The sequence below is a fragment of the Ascaphus truei genome, chromosome 6 (genome assembly GCF_040206685.1).
Source record: "Ascaphus truei isolate aAscTru1 chromosome 6, aAscTru1.hap1, whole genome shotgun sequence".
In the NCBI taxonomy this organism is placed as follows: Eukaryota; Metazoa; Chordata; class Amphibia; order Anura; family Ascaphidae; genus Ascaphus; species Ascaphus truei.
Genome location: NC_134488.1, coordinates 54,895,232 through 54,915,324, shown reverse-complemented (window position 1 = coordinate 54,915,324; position 20,093 = coordinate 54,895,232). Strand labels below are relative to the sequence as shown.

Here is a 20,093-nt window from a genome sequence, read left to right as displayed (position 1 = left end):
AAATGGAAATGAAGAGAGAGAGAGAATGGTATAATTATTTACAGCCCGCTGATTGATCTTTGTTGCCATGGCACTGTTGTGTAGAAAACCATAAAAGACATCCAAAAGCAGACTCATGGGACATTCCCCGCGTCAGCTCTTTTCTTTGAATACAAGACTGGCAAACATATAAAAACATAGTATAAACTCTTGTGGTCTTCCATATGAATTTTGCAGCAATATTCGTGTTTGCAATCAGGGATTTTTAAAGCTTCTCTGATTTCCCATGAGGATATCGCATAATTGCTTTGTGGATTTGTATTATTATTAGAATATTCCTTCCATCTGCTATTGCTGTCCCCTCAGATGTTATACCTGGAAGATCCCACAATGCACGCGATTTAAAGGATGGAAACAATGATTCATAAAAGCCTTATCGATATATGGGTTTATAAAATGTTCACAGGAATACTGTACTTGCCAACCTGTGAATGTTTAAATTATGGAGATTGGAGATTACAGATGTGGAAAGTTTGCAAAACATGCAAATATTTTTTTGTGGCTTCCAAAAATTGAGATGTAGGTATCTTTGTGGGTTTAAAATGCAGTTAAGCATTTGAATTAGAAAGATAAACTTTTTCATGATAAGCAACAGCCATCTTGTGGAGCCCATATTATTCTTAGTTGGATTATATGTACCCTTTTCACTCATTATAACTCTATGCCCAGGACATACTTGAAATCGAGAGGTATTACTTCCTGGTAAAACATTTTATAAATAAATAAAATGGAAATAGCCGTGTTAGTCCAGTTGCGATAGTGCAGAATAAATGAGTTCTTCAGTATTAGGTGATACCTTTTTTATTTGGACTAACAATTTATGTCATAGGACAAGCTTTCGAGAGTTCTTCTCTCTTCCTCAGGTCAGCAATACTGATTAACAGAAGAATATGACTAAAACAGTGTAAACGAGAGCAAAAAAAAAACAACAGAGATGTACTGTAGATAAGGTGGGGTGATATAAATAAATACATATTTCATCTCCCCCTGTCTCAATGATCCTCTCTAAATTCCCATGTTCCCTATACAGCATTGTTTATAAAAAAGCCAAGAACCTTAAAATCACAGTGGCACGAGTTGCTCTATCAGTGCCTCAAGAAATAAGGATGTGGTATGGTTAAATGACCTTAAGGGATATTATACATGTGGGAAGTGTATTGGTTGTGGATATAGTCCTAAATGTAAGAGATTTAAGTCCAATGTCACCGGTAAAACATATGACATGGAGTCATTTATCAATTGCAAAACCAGTTATAGCGTGTATATGCTGGAATGCCAGTGTGGGCTACAATATATAAGAAGAACGGGGCGACCACTCAAGAGGCGGTTTGCAGAACATATCTACAACATCAAAAGAGGATTGGAGACACATAGTGGATTAAAGATTAGGATTAAAGATTAGGATTAAACATGGACAAAACCCGCAAGGTTTAATATGTAAAGGCATTGATTGCCCGAAAGCTAACTGGAGAGGGGGGGATAGGTTGAGTGTGTTGTCCCAACACAAAAGTTTCTGGATATACACACTCAAGACCCTTGCCCCTGATGGCTTGAATATTGAATTTGATTTGGCATCCTTCTTAAAATAGTGGTTTAACATCTAAGATTTCATGTCTATCTTTGTACACATTGCCTCCGGGTGGTGATAGGTCTGCAGTTTAAATTATAATTTTAAGTTCGTTTTTTATAGAATATTAGTGGGTGATTGCTCATTTTTTAATTTTATTTTTATATTATGTTTTATTGGATTTTAATTGTAATATTATTATGATTATTATTTTTGTTGGCTTGATCAGATTTCAGAATGTTTAGGGTTTAGTTGCACTGGAAGGAGGAAAGGAATAACCACAATACCTTGTATCAACCAATGTGTTTTGAATGACAGGTATTTCCATCTATATATAAGTCAGCACAACTGGCCCTTTTAATTCAAGCACCTTATACCTCAGGTAATGAAAGGGTTAATCCATGGAGGTATAACTAGTACATCATGCTGATAGGGCTCCACGTACCCCTGAAGAAGTGACTGCTGACGTCACAAAACGAGTAGTGAGGTAGGAGTTTAGCCGTTTGGTTTGGCATCCAGTGAGGAGTCTTTGTAGCGAAGCAGAGATACTAGTCACAAGGGCTGTCGGAGCCCACAGCTACGAGGCGTGAATGTTTGACAGGCTAGTAACTGCAAGGAACAGAGATTTCAAGCTGCGGACGGCATTTGTGTGTTGTATGTAAAGACGTGACACAATGTAAGTGTGTATTCGTCTTGTATATCTATTTTTATTAAAGTGTTATTAGCAGTACCACACTATTCTTTTCCTCTGTTATTCTATCGGTGGGACCGGTGCATGGTGCATGAATACAAGAGAGAAGCGGTCGATTCCAATCAGGCATACCACGTGGGGTTCGTGGAAGTCGGAGAGAAGACGCTGGCGAAAGCACAGATAGTATCTAGTTAGATACGGTGGATACAATCTTGTAAGTAGGCATTTTGAGTGTCTGCAGCATGAAACCCTAACTGTCCTTGTCCATTGCGCAATGGTATGTCCCCTTTATATTTTATAATAGGAGGAGATACAGAGACAAAGAAGCCTGTCAAGACTTCAAAACAGGAATAATCTCTTGGATTGGGGACAAAGTTTGGACTTTATTTTGAACAGTGGGGATTGGTGATATATTTTGTATTTTATCATTTATATTCCACCATTTCGCACCAGAGATTACTTATCGTTTATTCATGTATTGTTTATAGAATATATTAACTGTCTTATACAATGTACATCTCCACATCTTACATCCTCAGAAAGGAACAAACTGAACATAATAACTTCAGATATTAAAAAAATATATATATATAGCCATGGCTGGTCCAGACTATCTTTCTGTCCTCCTGTCACGTAAGTCCTAGTAGCTACAGGCAGTGACAGGCTATCCTGTGGGGTTTAGTCCCCTCAGACAGCCTCCTTGAGTGGCAAGAGAGGACGTGACACTTGGACTGTGTTGCAGCCAATCATGGTGCAGACCCTGTGCCCTCCCCTTTTGCATTGGGGAGGATGCCTTCAAAAATTATAGTCAGTGCCTTCCCACCTGGAGAAGGGAGAGGAGCTCAGCCCCTCCTGGGGCTGAGTAAACCAAGGTCTGTGCATAGCACAAGACTTCAACATTATCTGCTGGCCAGCACTATCCAAGGGCCTGAAACCCATTCTCTACTATATAAATATACTATTAAAACTTATACTAAACTATAAAATTATGCTATTTAAATTATTAAACAATCAGGGCCTTTCTAGAAGCAAGAAATACATTTCCACTACAGTACTTGCACTACAGTGCCTCTCTATATCAATTATGCTAGTTATAACTACATATAAGTTTCATAGCTCTATTTTCCCAGATGTACAGCATGATTGGCTAGTTAGAATGTGTTAATTTGGTGTAAAAAATAGAATCCAGCAAGACCACGGTTTAATTGCAAACACCAGCACTAATTGATACTACTTGTCAACCTCATGTGGTGTGTGTGTGTTAACATCTAGGATATAAAGAAATTCAAGGACTCAGGCATCATACATTTTTTAATCTTAGAGTCAGACTTTAAATTATTGTGAGCGAATGCACAACCACACCTACTAGATGATGCATGTGGGGCATTAAGATTTTCTTCTTCCGTTATACTGCTGCGGCCAGCTTCAGTCTCACACTTACCCGTCTTGTCCCGCAGCTGTTTTCGGGCTGGCGCCGAACTTGGCCACGCGCCAGCCGCATCTTCCCCGCATCCTTCCCCTCGTTCGCGACCTCTGCCTCTGCTCTGCCCTGCTTCTCTGGATCCCCCTCTGCTTCCCACATCCCCCCTTACCCCGCCACCACCTTCGGGGAACCCTGGGCAAGCGCGCACGCACCCTGGCACGCGGGACCGCGCATCAGTGACACGCGGCGGGGAAAAAAAACCAGCCGCGTCTGCCCACACATTGCGGTGGCGGCCGCTGAAGACTCAGCTCAGCCGCCACTGTATTTCTGCATCCATGTGAAGATGCTTAGTATGCACTGTGTGTTGTTCATGGTTTGAGGAGTGGATACAAGAATGGTGAGTGGAGAAGTTACCTGGTGAAGTATTATAATAATTAGAATTTACCAACGTTTGTATTTTCAGGCAAGGCTGATAATTTATTGTCTGAATTTATTAAATCTGCTAGCTCTAATGGCTTTTTTCTATATTGCCTGAAGTGGCCATTCTGGCCTAAACAACTGCTCCTTACAATATAGAATATGGCGCTACATTGACATTGGCATTTGAGTCCAACATATAGGCATCTAATCCATGGGTGGCGAGCTTGACCCGCTGAAGATTAGAGTCTTCTCGCGCCAGAATTTGAGCCAAACCTCTGTGACGCTGCAGCTCCACTCCACAGCAGGACGAGATGGGATGGGGTCTCATGGCAGTTACAGAAGTTGGACTTTCGGGCAGACCCAATTTCCATTTCGGGCAAGCGCGTGGGCCATCATGAAAAGAAGCTGATCCATGCAAGATCCTGTGCCACTGCACCCCCAAGGTAAAATTGTGTGTTATGGAGAAGGATGTAAAATTGTTAGTGGGGAGGAGGTAAAATTGTGAGTGAGGGGGAAAGGTGAAATTGTGAGTGAGGGGAGAGAAGGATAATTGTGGGTGAGGGGGGAATTGTGAGTGAGAGAGGAAATCGTTAGTGAGGGGAGGAGGAATTATGAAAGGAGGGGAAGGGGCGGGACCAATTGCGGGGGCGGGGAAGCCCAATCCTAACAGTACCCCTCCCCCCCTCCAGGGGCGACTTCCGGGCGTCCCAGGGATGGCTTGGAGGGAAACCTGTGGTGGAGGGCCTGAACGAGCCTTGGGGCATGAAGTTGGTCCCAGGGGATCCAGGAGCACTCCTCAGGACCAAAGCCCCTCCAATGTGCACCTTCGTTGGTATTTGTTCTGGCAGCGCGCACCATCACCGGCACTATAATCGCGGCCTAACAGCATGTTGTGATCGACCAGGTAAGGCCGCGACAATACCTTTATCTTAATGAAGACGCACAAAGTGCGCGCAACATGAAGCCGTTCAGCCAATGAGGGCGAACCGCTCGTGATGTCACAGCCACGCCTCCCCATTGCCTGAACATCGCCCAAAAGCAGAGTTCACAGGCGCACGCCACGTGCGCCCAGTGAGTTTAATCTCAGCTTTATCCTGTGTTTGCCTAGGCAGCATCTGATTTGGGAGGGACTACATGGAAGAGAGCTTGCCCCCAGATCCCCGCTGGGATTATTTCACAGCCTCTCTGGCAGGGACCGAGTCCAGCCAGTAGAGGTAATAATAAATGGTACCTGAGTGGGGGTAGGGCAGTACGAGGGCGGCTCGTGGACGTGTACACCATAGGTAACCAAGATCAGTGTGTAGTGCAAGTCATTGCGGTTATCCCTTGGTGTAAAACACAGGCAGCTGACCTGAGAGGGGCATAGTAGGGGCTTATAAGGCTTTAAACAGATCAGAAGTCTGTCTCCTACATTCAAATGGGAGGAGCATTTCCCACATCATGCGGGATGATAGAAGAAATGGAGCTAAAATCTTCCCAGGCCAAGGAAAAAATGCTCCACAGCATTTTGAATCGGGACCCAAAGAAGTGTAAATTTAACATGTTGCTTACAATGTATTAACTCCTATTTAATATTGTTTGAATCCGTTACCGCATTGCTCGAGATGTGTTATCTTAACAAATTTCAAGCACATCAAAAAAGTGAATGAATCTCAAGGTAAAAAAAATATTTCTAAATCTGAGATAGACGCAATGAACAAATTGGCTGATGATAAAAAAAATCTAGTAATTAAAGCTGCAGACAAAGGTGGAGGTACGGTTATAATGAGTAGGGATTATTATTTAGAGGAATCACATAGGATTCTGAATGATCGAGATACATACTCCATTTTATCTACCGACCCCACCAAATCCTTTTCCTCTGAGCTAGATCTTTTACTACAAAGAGGTAGGAATATGGGCATTTTAAGTGAACATGAATTTCAATTTTTAAATAACAAATTTCCTAAGATACCCATTTTTTACCTTTTACCCAAAGTGCATAAGGACATGAATAGAACTCTGGGACGTCCAATTATTTCCGGCATTAATTCCCTTACAGCTAATCTGTCCCATTACATTGATACTTTTTTAAAGGACTTTGTTATGAAATTACCCTCCTTTCTTAAAGATTCTACGGAGGTTATCAATATTATGGAGAACAAAGATTGACATGAGAATTATATCTGGTGCACGGTAGATGTAACCTCATTATATACTGTAATTGATCATGTCCAAGGCTGCAGTGCAGTTAAAAGAACACTAGATGAGTCAGGAAAATGTAACCAAGACCAAACCGATTTTGTTATAGAGGGTATTGGATTCATTTTAGATCACAACTTCTTTGCTTTTGATGGATCTTTCTACCTCCAAACAAGAGGGACAGCGATGGGGCCAGGTTCGCGCCAAGCTTCGCGAATTTATTTATGGGTATTTGGGAGAGGGAATATATCCACCACTCCAACCCGTTTGGCGCGAACCTAGTGTCTTGGAAACGCTACATTGATGATATCCTTTTTATTTGGGAGGGTACCATTGATCAATTGGAGGATTTTATTGGGTATCTTAATAACAACCCTTTTAATCTGCATTTTACCCATAAATTTGTATTGTATTGTATTGTATGTCTTTATTTATATAGCGCCATTAATGTACATAGCGCTTCACAGCAGTAATACATGTGGTAATCCAATAAATAACAGATAATATAAATAACAGATCATGGGAATAAGTGCTTTAGACATTAAGGAAGAGGAGTCCCTGCTCCGAGGAGCTTACAGTCTAATTGGTAGGTAGGGAGAACGTACAGAGATAGTAGGAGGGAATTCTGGTAAGTGCATCTGCAGGGGGCCAAGCTTTATGTGCCATGTGTTCAGAATAGCCACAGTGCTATTCATATGCTTCTTTAAGCAAGTGTGTCTTAAGGTGGGTCTTAAAGGTGGATAGAGAGGGTGCTAGTCGGGTACTGAGGGGAAGGGCATTCCAGAGGTGAGGGGCAGTCAATGAAAAAGGTTTAAGGCGGGAGAGGGCTTTAGATACAAAGGGGGTAGAAAGAAGACATCCTTGAGAAGAACGCAAGAGTCTGGATGGTGCATAACGAGAAATTAGGGCTGAGATGTAAGGAGGGGCAGAAGAGTGTAAAGCTTTAAAAGTGAGGAGAAGAATGGAGTGTGAGATGCGGGATTTGATCGGAAGCCAGGAGAGGGATTTCATGAGGGGAGATGCTGAGACAGATCTAGGAAAGAGTAGAGTGATTCTGGCAACAGCGTTAAGGATAGATTGTAGGGGAGACAGGTGAGAGGCAGGAAGGCCGGACAGCAGGAGGTTACAGTAATCAAGACGGGAGAGAATGAGGGCCTGAGTCAGAGTTTTAGCAGTCGAGCAACAGAGGAAAGGGCGTATCTTTGTTATATTGCGGAGGAAAAAGCGACAGGTTTTAGAAATGTTTTGAATGTGAGGGGCAAATGTGAGAGAGGAGTCGAGTGTGACCCCAAGGCAGCGTGCTTGGGCTACTGGGTGAATGATCGTAGTTCCAACAGTAATGTGGAAGGAGTCCTAGATCTGTCTCAGCATCTCCCCTCATGAAATCCCTCTCCTGGCTTCCGATCAAATCCCGCATCTCACACTCCATTCTTCTCCTCACTTTTAAAGCTTTACACTCTTCTGCCCCTCCTTACATCTCAGCCCTAATTTCTCGTTATGCACCATCCAGACTCTTGCGTTCTTCTCAAGGATGTCTTCTTTCTACCCCCTTTGTATCTAAAGCCCGCTCCCGCCTTAAACCTTTTTCATTGACTGCCCCTCACCTCTGGAATGCCCTTCCCCTCAGTACCCGACTAGCACCCTCTCTATCCACCTTTAAGACCCACCTTAAGACACACTTGCTTAAAGAAGCATATGAATAGGACTGTGGCTATTCTGAACACATGGCACATAAAGCTTGGCCCCCTGCAGATGCACTTACCAGAACTCCCTCCTACTGTCTCTGTACGTTCTCCCTACCTACCAATTAGACTGTAAGCTCCTCGGAGCAGGGACTCCTCTTCCTTAATGTCTAAAGCACTTATTCCCATGATCTGTTATTTATATTATCTGTTATTTATTGGATTACCACATGTATTACTGCTGTGAAGCGCTATGTACATTAATGGCGCTATATAAATAAAGACATACAATACAATACAATACAAGGTAGTAGGGCCAGGTTTGGGAGGAAGTATGAGGAGCTCTGTTTTAGCCATGTTGAGTTTAAGGCGGCGGAGGGCCATCCAGGATGATATAGCAGAGAGACATTCAGAAACTTTGGTTTGTACAGTAGGTGTAAGGTCGGGTGTTGAGAAATATATTTGTGTGTCGTCAGCATAGAGGTGATAATTAAACCCAAAAGATGTTATTAGGTCACCTAGAGAGAGTGTATACAGAGAAAAGAGAAGAGGTCCCAGGACAGAGCCCTGGGGTACCCCCACAGAGAGATCAATAGAGGAGGAGGAGGTATTAGCAGAAGAGACACTGAAAGTACGATGGGAGAGGTAGGATGAGATCCAGGATAGAGCTTTGTTCCGAATGCCAAGAGTATGGAGAATGTGAAGGAGAAGGGGGTGGTCCACGGTGTCAAATGCTGCAGAGAGGTCGAGTAATATGAGCAGAGTGTAATGACCTCTGTCTTTGGCGGCATGGAGGTCGTCAGTTATTTTAGTGAGGGCTGTTTCCGTGGAGTGAGCATTACGGAAGCCAGATTGTAGAGGGTCTAGGAGAGAATAGGTGTTGAGAAAATGGAGCAAGCGAGCGAATACAAGACGTTCAAGGAGTTTAGAGGCAAAAGGCAGGAGGGAGACAGGCCGATAGTTAGAAAGACAGGTAGGGTCAAGCTTGCTGTTTTTGAGTAATGGTATGACTGTTGCATGTTTGAAGAAGGATGGAAAGGTTCCAGAGCAGAGGGAGGAGTTAAAAATGTGCGTGAGCGTATGGATTATAGTAGGAGCAAGAGGTTTTAGGAGATGGGAGGGAATGGGGTCAAGAGGGCAAGTGGTAGAGGGAGAAGAGGCGATCAACAGCGACACATCCTCCTCTGAGACAGTGGAAAAAGAGTCAAGGAAGGCAGGAGGAGAGTTAGGAAGAAGTGTAGGATGGGAGGAAGAAACAGAGGGGATGTTCTGACATATGGATTCCACCTTTTCCTTAAAATAGTCAGCAAAGTCCTGAGCGGAGATGGAGGAAGGAGAGGCAGCTGAGGGTGGTTTGAGTAGAGTATCAAAGACAGAGAACAGTCGGCGTGGGTTAGACTTGTGCATGTTGATTAGTGAAGAAAAGTAGGCTTGTTTAGCTTGCGAGAGGGCAGAGTTGAAACAGGATAGCATAAATTTCATGAATCCAGCATAGACTTTTTAGATTTGGTTTTATACACAGATTGTAATAACATTCGTACTAAAACCTTTTTTTAAAGCAGTTGACTGCAATAATTATATTTTAAAAAGCAGTTGTCCTCAACTGCAATGGACCTCCAATATCCCTTTTGGGCAATTTAGGAGAGTCCGCAAAAACTGCTCAGATTTAGAGATTTTTTAATCTCAATCAGCTATGCTTGAGCAGAGATTCATTGATAGACAATATCCTCCTTTAGAAGTGTCGGAGGCTAGAAAGAAAGCAAGGGATACAATGTAATCCGAAAAAAGAAGAGAAAAACTATTTCAGTCCTTTTATTACACAGTTTAACAGTGAACCTTTTAAAATTAATAAAATATTAAACAAGTATTGGTACATTTTAAAGAGCGACCAAATATTAAAAGATTTTTTACCAGATCGAGCACAAGTGGTTTATACTAAGGCACGTAAATTTGATAGATAAACTAGCCCCCAGTCTTTTAAAACCATTACCTATTGAGAATACTTGGCTGGGTGAGAAACCCAAAGGCTTTTTTAAATGCACTAAGTGCAAGGCCTGTGAATATGCTAAGACCAAAACTGACTACTTTTCATCTAATGGTTCTAAAGAGACTTTTAAAATTAAGAATTGTATTAATTGCAAAAGCTTTTCAGTTATTTATCTGCTCTAATGTCCCTGCGGACTTCAATATGTAGGTCGTACTATTCGACCTTTACGCGTGAGGATATTGGAGCATATTCGGAATATCAGCATTGGGCTAGAGAGTCATAATGTGTCACTGCACTTTAAGATGGTACACCAGTCAAACCCCTCCGGTCTTTTATATCAGGGTATTGACATTGTCAAACCACACTGGAGGGCTGGCAACCGTATCCAGGAAGTTTCCCAACAAGAAACTTTCTGGATACACAGGCAAAAAACTCTTAAACCTTTGGGTTTGAACATAGATATAGATTTAGTTTCCTTTTTGCATTAATATTACATTGCTCATTCTACATTTGGTCTCTTTATGCTTGTTATAATGTTAACCTGTTTTACTGTGTATATTATATTATCACCTTTGTTTATGTTAAAGTATCAACTTTTTATTTTAGTACTATTTAATATATCTCTTATTAAGGGATTTTATTTATCCTATTGGTAAATTTAATACATGTATTTATATTTTAAATAGTACTTGGTGTATTTATTTACATTGGCATCTAGGTCAGATTAGTCACTTTGTCCTCATATTTTAATATTTATATTTTTAGATTCTTCTAAATTATTTGAGTACATTTTACACTTATAGTTACCATGTCTATTTGTCTATTAGCATTTTGTTTGTCTCCATTTAGATCTTCCACTTACCTCCCATCATTCCTCTCCTAATATATTAGATTCTCCATTTTCAGATACCATGATTGTCTGTTTTTGTTATTATCTGTCTGTATAACGTTAGTGTTTTTTACATATTTAAATAATTCATTGCATTAATTTGCTATGAACCAATCACTGTTGCGCCGTCCCCCTTTGCGTCGTGACGTCGACGCCTTTAGGGACTATTTTAACTGGAGCTCTGCACATTGGATTCATACACCCCTGAAGAAGTTCGGTTTTACCCGAACGAAACGCGTAGGGTTATTTTTCATAAGCCATTCGTGGACTACAATCTCCTGCAGTGTGCTGACTCGGATCGGTGGTTATATGACATAAGTACCTGCTGTCTACTCTCCAAATCGGCGATATACGGCGAAACCATGGGGCTTGGTCTGAGACAAGGACTGGATCCCTATTGGCCGTCGAGATTGATGATGTCACCTGCCACCCGAACCCGGAAGTAGGCAGTGTGAGGAAGCGTTGGATTACACACACAGACACCATTCGTTCCAGTTGAAAAGCTGTATATCACTGCAGGACCCTGAGTGGTCAAATCGCCTAATTTACATCTATAGTATGTGAGTGGCCTGAGCTTCTTTGCTCTAATTTTATGTTTATTAAACTGTGTTGCACTATATTCTCCTCTTCTCTCTTTGTATATCATCCTGAGAGTTCCTGCCTCCAGATTCCCTGTGTGATCACCTTCAATACAACCAGTGGAAGTTTTGCGCTTTGAGTGCTTCTGTATCGTTCTTTGAGGGGTTGCCTAATCCTTTCACCAGCAGCATCTCCATTGGTGATATTAATTTGTATGTAATCATTTGATTTAGCTACTCTATAGGGTTTGCACTTTACTATCTTGTGCACATCAAAAAAGCAATGTCCTGCAATAATTTATTTTTGGCTGGGCATATATGGTTTTCAACCATTGATAGGTATGGCATTCAATCATCTTGGTTCAATTGCATGTAAAAGCTAGAACAGATTCGACTAGACTGTTAAGGGGAGGAAGATTATATTTCTTGTATAATTTGTCCTTCCCACATTTATCAATATTCACTACAAAAAGATAAAACATGGAATTTAAAGTTAAGAGATTTTTAATAATTAAAAGAATCATACAGAAGCAACAATCATAACACATTGATTACAATTGGAAATGGAAACAATTTTCTATTTAGTATACAGCAGTGGAATTGTTCCCTTTAAAAATATCTGTCTAATAATCCCGACTAACCCTGCAGATAGTAATAGATTTTTTGTCTCTGAAATCAAGTCAACATCCAGCATTCTTCTAGGTTTCAAATAGCAGCATTAGAGCTGACCCCGTCAGCAAAGTATAGTACTTGATTGGCAACTCCGGTGTGTACAATGCCTTTCAAATCTCTGTAAATCTGAAATAGATTAAAAACATAGAAATGTTATCCATAGAAAGTATGGTATGGTGAGTCACCATCCTGAAATCCCATAAACAAGCACCAGATAATTTGGGAGTAGAGTGAAAGAATGGAATATGCCATAGAACACCAATTCATACCCAGTGCAAATCTATAAGAACTGAATTAGTTGATTATACCAGAGGACATTTATCAAAGCATATTTACCTGTTTATTGATGACGAGATTTGTTTGATTTGTTTTACATTTTAAGAAGATTCGATAGCTTCCAATCTCAAGTGGTAACCAATAAATCTTTTTTTTGCATGCTTCATAAGCAAAAATAGAAACATTAGAAAGTCAGGGAGCAAGTCAGTGACAAATCTATAAAATTACAACCGTTTGGTTGTCAAAGGACCATGGCATTAGTGTATCAGAGGCCTTATGACAACTGCTTTACAAGTAATCATGTGGTCACAATCATGAGCGGAATCTCCCCATGAAAATGCACAATATAGACCTTATTTATATAGTAAAAAAGAAGAAAGACAGTGGCGCTCCCTCGAATAAATCTTTTTAGAGCCCTTGTGGTGCCGTAGATTGGGAAATGATACGAGGCTCGGAGTGACAGATAGTACTAGTGGCCCTGATACTGCAGCTCAATCAAAATAGGATCTATCCCTGATCCTAGGTAAGTTAGTGAAAGAAGTGGAGATGAGCGCATGTAAAAAGCATGAATAGATGTATATGCGGTGACTGGGGTATAGTGATACTACAAATACTCACACGGGCATATGTGAGCAAGATCCCTCAGCGTTGTCTTTGATCTGGTCATGAAGTGAAGTCATCTGATGGAGTAGTTGTCATCTAACGTTGATCGCTTGCTGGTAGTTTCTAGTACCCGTGTGTTCTGGCTCATATGAGCCGTAGTGGACACACAAGGGACATACACAGAGGGGATCAAAAGGTAAGTGAATACATACAATTCGAACACGCTGAGGTGTCAGAAAGGATATATAAATGAATACACTCACACGGGCTTGTGAGAGTGATGACAGTTAGGGCAACTGTTTGCAGCGTGTGGTCCACTGTGGATGGTGGCTTATATCTGTGATCCTGTTGTTTTGCAGTTGAGCACAGGGAACAGACACACACACATATAGATCCCAAATGAATGGAACGGTGGAGATTGTGACTATACTTGAACGTGTATAAAAAAATAAATAAAATGAAATAGACTCACACGGGCTTGTGTGAGTGGAGGTGATGAGGGCAAGGGTTAACAGCGTGGGATCCGCTGGAATCGCTGTGTCTGTAAACCTGACATCAACACTGTATGAAAACTCTGTATGTTCATGTGGAAGTAGGTGCTGTGGAAGGTGTATAGGGTAAAGTGAAGTTAAAGATTAGGAGGTGGTCAACTGGGAGACCATTTAACCAGAGGTTAAAGAGATACGATGGGCAGCTGAAGTTGGATAAAGAACATTCAAGTAGCTTCCCCACTATTGATGTCAGGTTTACAGACACAGCGATTCCAGCGGATCCCACGCTGTTAACCCTTGCCCTCATCACCTCCACTCACACAAGCCCGTGTGAGTCTATTTAATTTTATTTATTTTTATATACACGTTCAAGTATAGTCACAATCTCCACCGTTCCATTCATTTGGGATCTATATGTGTGTGTGTGTGTGTGTGTGTCTGTTCCCTGTGCTCAACTGAAAGACAAGAGGATCACAGATGTAAGCCACCATCCACAGTGGACCACACGCTGCAAACAGTTGCCCTAACTGTCATCACTCTCACAAGCCCATGTGAGTGTATTCATTTATATATCCTTTCTGACACCTCGGTGTGTTCGAATTGTATGTGTTCACTTACCTTTTGATCCCTTCTGTGTATGTTCCTTGTGTGTCCACTACGGCTCATATGAGCCAGAACACACGGGTACTAGAAACTACCAGCAAGCGATCAACGTAAGATGACAACTACTCCATCAGATGACTTCACTTCATGACCAGACCAAAAACATCAAAGACAACGCTGAGGGATCTTGCTCACATATGCCCGTGTGAGTATTTTTAGTATCACTATACCCCAGTCACCGCATATACATCTATTCATGCTTTTTACATGCGCTCATCTCCACTTCTTTCACTTATTTATATAGTGCAAACAATTTACTGTATAGAGCTCTTTACAAAAAAGAAAGACAATAGAATACAGGGAATTGTAATACAATAAATGCAACAAACAAACCGTAGACGATGGTAATCCCTGACCAGAGAGAGTACAATCTAAGTCAGTGATTCCCAAAATTTTTTGTTTGGAGGAGCCCTTGAAGTATTTCGGGAAATCTCGGGGAAGCCCTATCTGGCTGACACATATTAGGTTCAATTCAAACCTCACGAGCCCCCTATATTTCCCACCCTCTACCCATGTAGTTCTCTCCCCCTCCTACCTCACATGTATTTCTCCCCTGCGTCTCAGTCACTCTTACTCCCTCTTTTCCTCACTCCCTCCCCCTTCTCACTCACCCCTACGTTCCGTCAATTACCCCACTCTCACTCAATCCCCCCCACAAAATACATACCAAAAAAACCCACCCCCTAAATATATATAACCCTGCAACACATAAAAATACCCCGCCCCCGCCAATACGTATTAAAAAAGACCTCGCCAATACATATTAAATATGCCCCCGCCGCCCCAATACATATTAAAAAGACACCCACCTCCCCAATACATATTAACCCCCCCAAAAAAAAAATCGGGCCGCACATTTAAAATCATCATCACATCTCCCCCAGAACCTCTCATCATCATATACCCACCCTCAGCTCCCCTCATTACATACCCACCCCCAGCACCCCTCATCACATACCCTACCCCAGCACCCTTCATCATATACCCACCCCAGCACCCCTCATCACCATCCTCCTCAAATATCCACCCCCCTGCATCTAACATCAACCCCTCCCCCCCCTGCATCTCACATAAACCCCTCCCCCCCCCCTGCATCTCACATCTCCCTCCCCCATATGCCTACTTTCCATGGCGGCGGCAGCCAGGAAGAGGCAAGATGCAATGGCGAGCTCACAGCAGAGCAGACAGGCACTGGAAGTGCCACACTGCTAGAGTGCGCTCCTGCAGTCCTAAGAGCGGGCTCTGGGAGGGGGAGAGCCAGGAAAGCCGCCGCGGGCCACACAGTGAGTGCGGGCGGTAAGGTGGAACCCCTGAGACTGCTCAACGGAGTCCCAGGGTTCCGCCGAACCCTGGTTGAGAATCACTGATCTAAGTGGTATGTTGAGAGAAATATAGAGACTATAGGGGAAAGTACAGTAGATGGCAATAATTGACAACAATGGTTGCAAGGTGCCTCCAAGGTTGTGGGGAGTACTAGTCCAGGATATTGAAATGCTTCATTTAGAAGATGTGTTTGCCAAATTAATTGAGAGGTGGCGAGAGAAAACTTTTGTGACGTCCAGAGAACATCATAAGGAGTTAAATTCCCAACTCCCCATTAACATTTAAAAAATGTGTTTGAGTATTTTTCCTTTCATTCCTATTCGCACAGTATTTATATTCCCCTGCAATTAAAAATCTCACATGCTGTAAAATATTCACATACAGTAAAACACCGTTCTTTTTTTTTTTTTTAAGGGCCTCATAACTTAATGAAGAAATGCCAGGGCAGTTCCTTGAGTACTAAGGTAATTAGGAGTTTAGTTTACAAGATAGGACATGCTTAAATACTGTCCTCTAGCTGTCAGACAGCTTATTGCCCTTGTAGTAATGAAGCTGTTAGCCACTGTATTTTGTTCTTCACTATAATTAATTATGTCCTTACTTTACTAAGAAAACTGCCAAATGATGATAACCATGTTCTGTATAAGTCTTCTTCGGGTAGAGAAACATACTAAGGCCCCGCTGTGGTCGGCGGCGCACGGCCGCGCCCGCCAGCCCCTTACCTCCAGTCTGCTGGTCCCCGCTGCCTCCTTCCGACAGGGCTGACTGCGTGCTGTGACACGTTAGCCTGCCGAAGCTGCAAGCTCCTGATGATTTGCAGCTCTGATGCGTCACATGGTGCGGCAGTCAGACAATGAGGAGGGGAGGAGGGGAGCTGTCTTGAGGTCTGAGTGCTCTGTGGTGTGTTTTGGATGGACACGGGGGGACGGATGGGACACGGGGGAATCTCCCCGCTCCCCATACTTGTGCTACCTATTTCCTGCACTCCCTATTTCCCCGTTTTGTTAATGGCAGACGGGGCGCATGGGAGGGGGGTGTTGTTTCTGAGTTTGCGGGGAGCTGCAGAGACCGGGTGGGGTGGGGGGAGGTGCAGAGACATGGCCGCCCCCCCGACCCGTTTTGGCCATGCTTCCTGCACGCAAAAATGCTCCCTATGGATCACAATCAGCCTGAAGTGCCTCTCCACGCGCCGCCAGAGTGCATTGCGGGCGTGCTGACTGAGGCAGCGGGGCCTCGGCATAAGACTACACCATCCTATACAGTATATACACCAGTAATGTGTCGTAAACGTTTGCGCCAAAAATTATGTTGAACATTTTGCATATGCATTTCTAATTACACATTATCATTATATTGCCATTTTTTTTTTACATTTTTCAGTCCTGCAATGTTTAATGTTACAATATTAATATTTAGCTATGATTCTCTAGTGCATACCTGTGGAATTTGCATACTGTATATATGTTACATATATACTAATATACACTGTAATGGTAGATGTGTAATAATACCTATATATAAAAGCGCCGTTCATCATGTCAATGTAATAATTTGCATTATTATACTTTTTTTCAATATTTACATATATTCCTTTTACCAACCGCTGGCCGGGATTCACTAAGGGGTATCGAAGCTCGATCCTGCATTTACTGCCTGCATCTCTCCCTTTGTGTGTACCAGTAGCTCTCCTCCTACCCATAAATGTGTTGGTTTAGTAAAAAAGGGGGAAAAACTAGTACCAAGGTTTGACGTTTAGTGGAGATTCCTAGTTGTGCTATGCAACTGCCTAGCCAAAAATCAATTACTGTGCATAATATGGAGATGATGTATTCCAAAACTTTGCTGTCATAATCAAATGTTGCTAGTCTGAATATATATGCATTTTCATAAACATGAGTACATAACCATACAAATATGTTGCTTCAGTCACCTAGTGAAAAACCTATGCCCGTCCCAAAAATACTAAATGCATTCATATACTGTAACATTTGCTTCTTGTGCAAACTTTTACTGATGTCCAACTATTTCACTGTATCAAACTTTCATCAATGCAAGTTACATGTAAAAGGATTTGATAGAGGTTAGATGTATTAATTACCACTTATAGTAAAACATAAATCAAATATATTAATATAATCATTGATCCAAACCGGGAAGCTAGAAGATAATAGCTTTAATCAATCATAAATAGCATAATTTAAAGCAATTTCCTCATTAGTATGATTGTTTTTCAGATTTTTAACACTTTTCACAGATGCAATGCTTGTTAAGCTGTTTATTTGTGAATTAATTTAATTTCCTACAATATGTTTGCATGCTTTGTTAGGAATTTTACCTATGGGTAAATGTAGTGAAATAGTATAATTACGTTACATTAGGTTTCCATGACTGTAAGAAAAAAATTAAATAACTAAAAAAAAAAAAAAAAACACTAGAAGACTGAGATTGGAAGGGAAATGTTAAAAATATAAAGAAGGAATGTCCAGGTATGCTGAAGGCTTCTCTAACTGGTTTTCATAAAGCCCCCTATATATGAGGCAGTGCAAGATAGATGGCAAAAAAAACATATACACATTTTTTTTTTACTGGCGCGTGGACACTGTGAAAATAGGTTGTGGGGTCGAATGCTTGATACGATCAATAATTGTTGATTCCCCCCACCTGTTTAAATAATTTTTCAACTTTGTATATTGTGATGCCCACACTACGTTGCAGTCTCTTTTAGTCCCAATTTAAGGCAGGAAACTTAGGATTTCTCTATATGGGGTTTATTCACAGGGATTAAATCATACATCAAAAGGCCCACCGCGCCTTTAAGTCAAAACAAAACATAAAAATAACACATATTCCCTTAAGGGAAAACTGACTACACGGTAACTTTAGCCTGTACTAACTGGATGACCAGCTAAGCTGGTTTCCACACCAAAACATGCCCTGGCATATGCAACAATGTACACAGTCTCTGTACACAACAATACAGGGTTTTGCTTATCTGTTAGTCCAGGGTCTGGAGCAGACCTCCCCACTTCAGCGCGGTGTTGCGTCCTTCCTTCCTAGGGGAGCTCGGCACCACGTGAGCTCAGAGAATATCTCTTCTGTAAGTCTACTGTTAAGGATAGGATATCCATGCTTCAGCACGGTCTCTCAACCTTCCTTCTTCCTGGGATTAACAACCGAGGCAATCACAGCAGACTCTGCGACCACCGTCCAGCGGGCCGAGGGGCTGTGCCAGCATCCACAGCTGGGGAGGAAGTTTCTCTGTCCCCTTCTCTGGGACAGCAATCTCTCTCTGTGTCATTCTCTCAGTCTGGCAGCTTCCTGTGTCCTTTAAAACACTTACTTATTCACTCAGGAGTCAAGCCTAAATAATTAGTTTACAGCTACTGCTATTTCCTCTAGGGAAGATTAACTCTCTGTAGACTGGAAAGTCCCATAGCTGCCATATTTCAGCACCTAGAGGCCAGTGATGGTATCACATATCCCTCCCCCCAGCGAAACATTGTCCTGTGAAGCGGCCTGTGCACTATTTCCATGCACCAACCTCTTTGTCAGAGGCTTCTGACATCCATCTCTTCTTTTTCCTTTTCCTTCCAGTTGAAGAGTTTTTTCTTTGGGGCAAGTACTATGCCTTCTGGGCCTGCAGACTGTTACTTTGCTACCTTCTTGTCTTTCCCTTGTTTGATTTTAGTGTTGAAGCTCAGCTTTTGGTGTGTTACTTTTTGGTAAAGTGCCTAAGCATCCTGCAGTCTCTTGACTCCCTCTGCCAGCTCAGCCCAAACTCTATCCCGCTCTGTGACCTTGAACTGCAAATCCTGAAGATGTATCTGTCTTCCTCGTCTTGTTCTCAGCATCTTCCTTACCCTACAGAAGAGCCTTGACCTCGTTGGTCAGCTCATTGCGTTCACTCGCCAGTGACTCTTTGGCCTTTTCTTGTGAATACAGTAACTCCGCTTTAGCGGTGATGGCTTTTGGACCTTTCTCCATCAGCATACCTTCAGCGTTTGAGACTAGAGACTGGTCATTCACCACAAGTTCTGTTTGGTTCCACACCATTTAGCTTCAGTACATCAACTTGGACGGGATTCTCATTAACCCCAAATGCACCTAATGGCGCCTCTGTATTACAGTCGGCAGACTCGTAAACTTGGGCCTTCTTTCTTGAGTCCTTAACTTACTCTGTTGGGAGTGTCGCTGGACAATCTGTGAGGTCTTTCTCATCTTACGATCACGGACACACTTCTGTCCCATTCTCATCCGAGACTGTATCTTTACAGCGGTTGCCCTCATGGCAAGGAGTCCCCTTTGAACCCCATGGGCACTGCAGTACTACTGGATTCTTAATGTGCTACTCCATCGCAACTTGGTCCTATTTCGTGGCTTGTGGAAAGTAGACTGTCGTAGTCTAATGACATTTTAGTCACGCTTACAAGCGCGCACAACTTGCTCAGGCGGTTAAAACTTTGCCATCTCCTTTAGCAGCTGAGCGGTGTCCCCAGCTTTCACTGTACAGGTAGTCCTCGCTATCCAACGTTTAAATTTACAATGAATGGCATATCCAACGCTTTACAATGCAACCCTATGGGCCATTTTTCAACGCCGGAATGCATT

At 42.2% G+C, this 20,093-nt stretch overlaps 1 protein-coding gene across 4 annotated transcripts in view; it reads right to left on the bottom strand.

Annotated features, from left to right (window-relative positions):
- Positions 1–11,943: 11,943 nt before the first annotated feature.
- Positions 11,944–20,093, bottom strand: part of SLC37A2 (solute carrier family 37 member 2) — a 65,312-nt gene continuing 57,162 nt past the window's right edge. For all 4 annotated transcript variants that reach the window (XM_075604315.1, XM_075604314.1, XM_075604312.1 and 1 more), the window contains one exon: positions 11,944–12,255. Coding sequence is in view for 1 of the 4 variants with exons in the window: in XM_075604314.1 (XP_075460429.1) it covers positions 12,240–12,255 (16 nt within the window). In the remaining 3 variants the exon portion in view is untranslated. The remainder of the gene's footprint in view (positions 12,256–20,093) is intronic.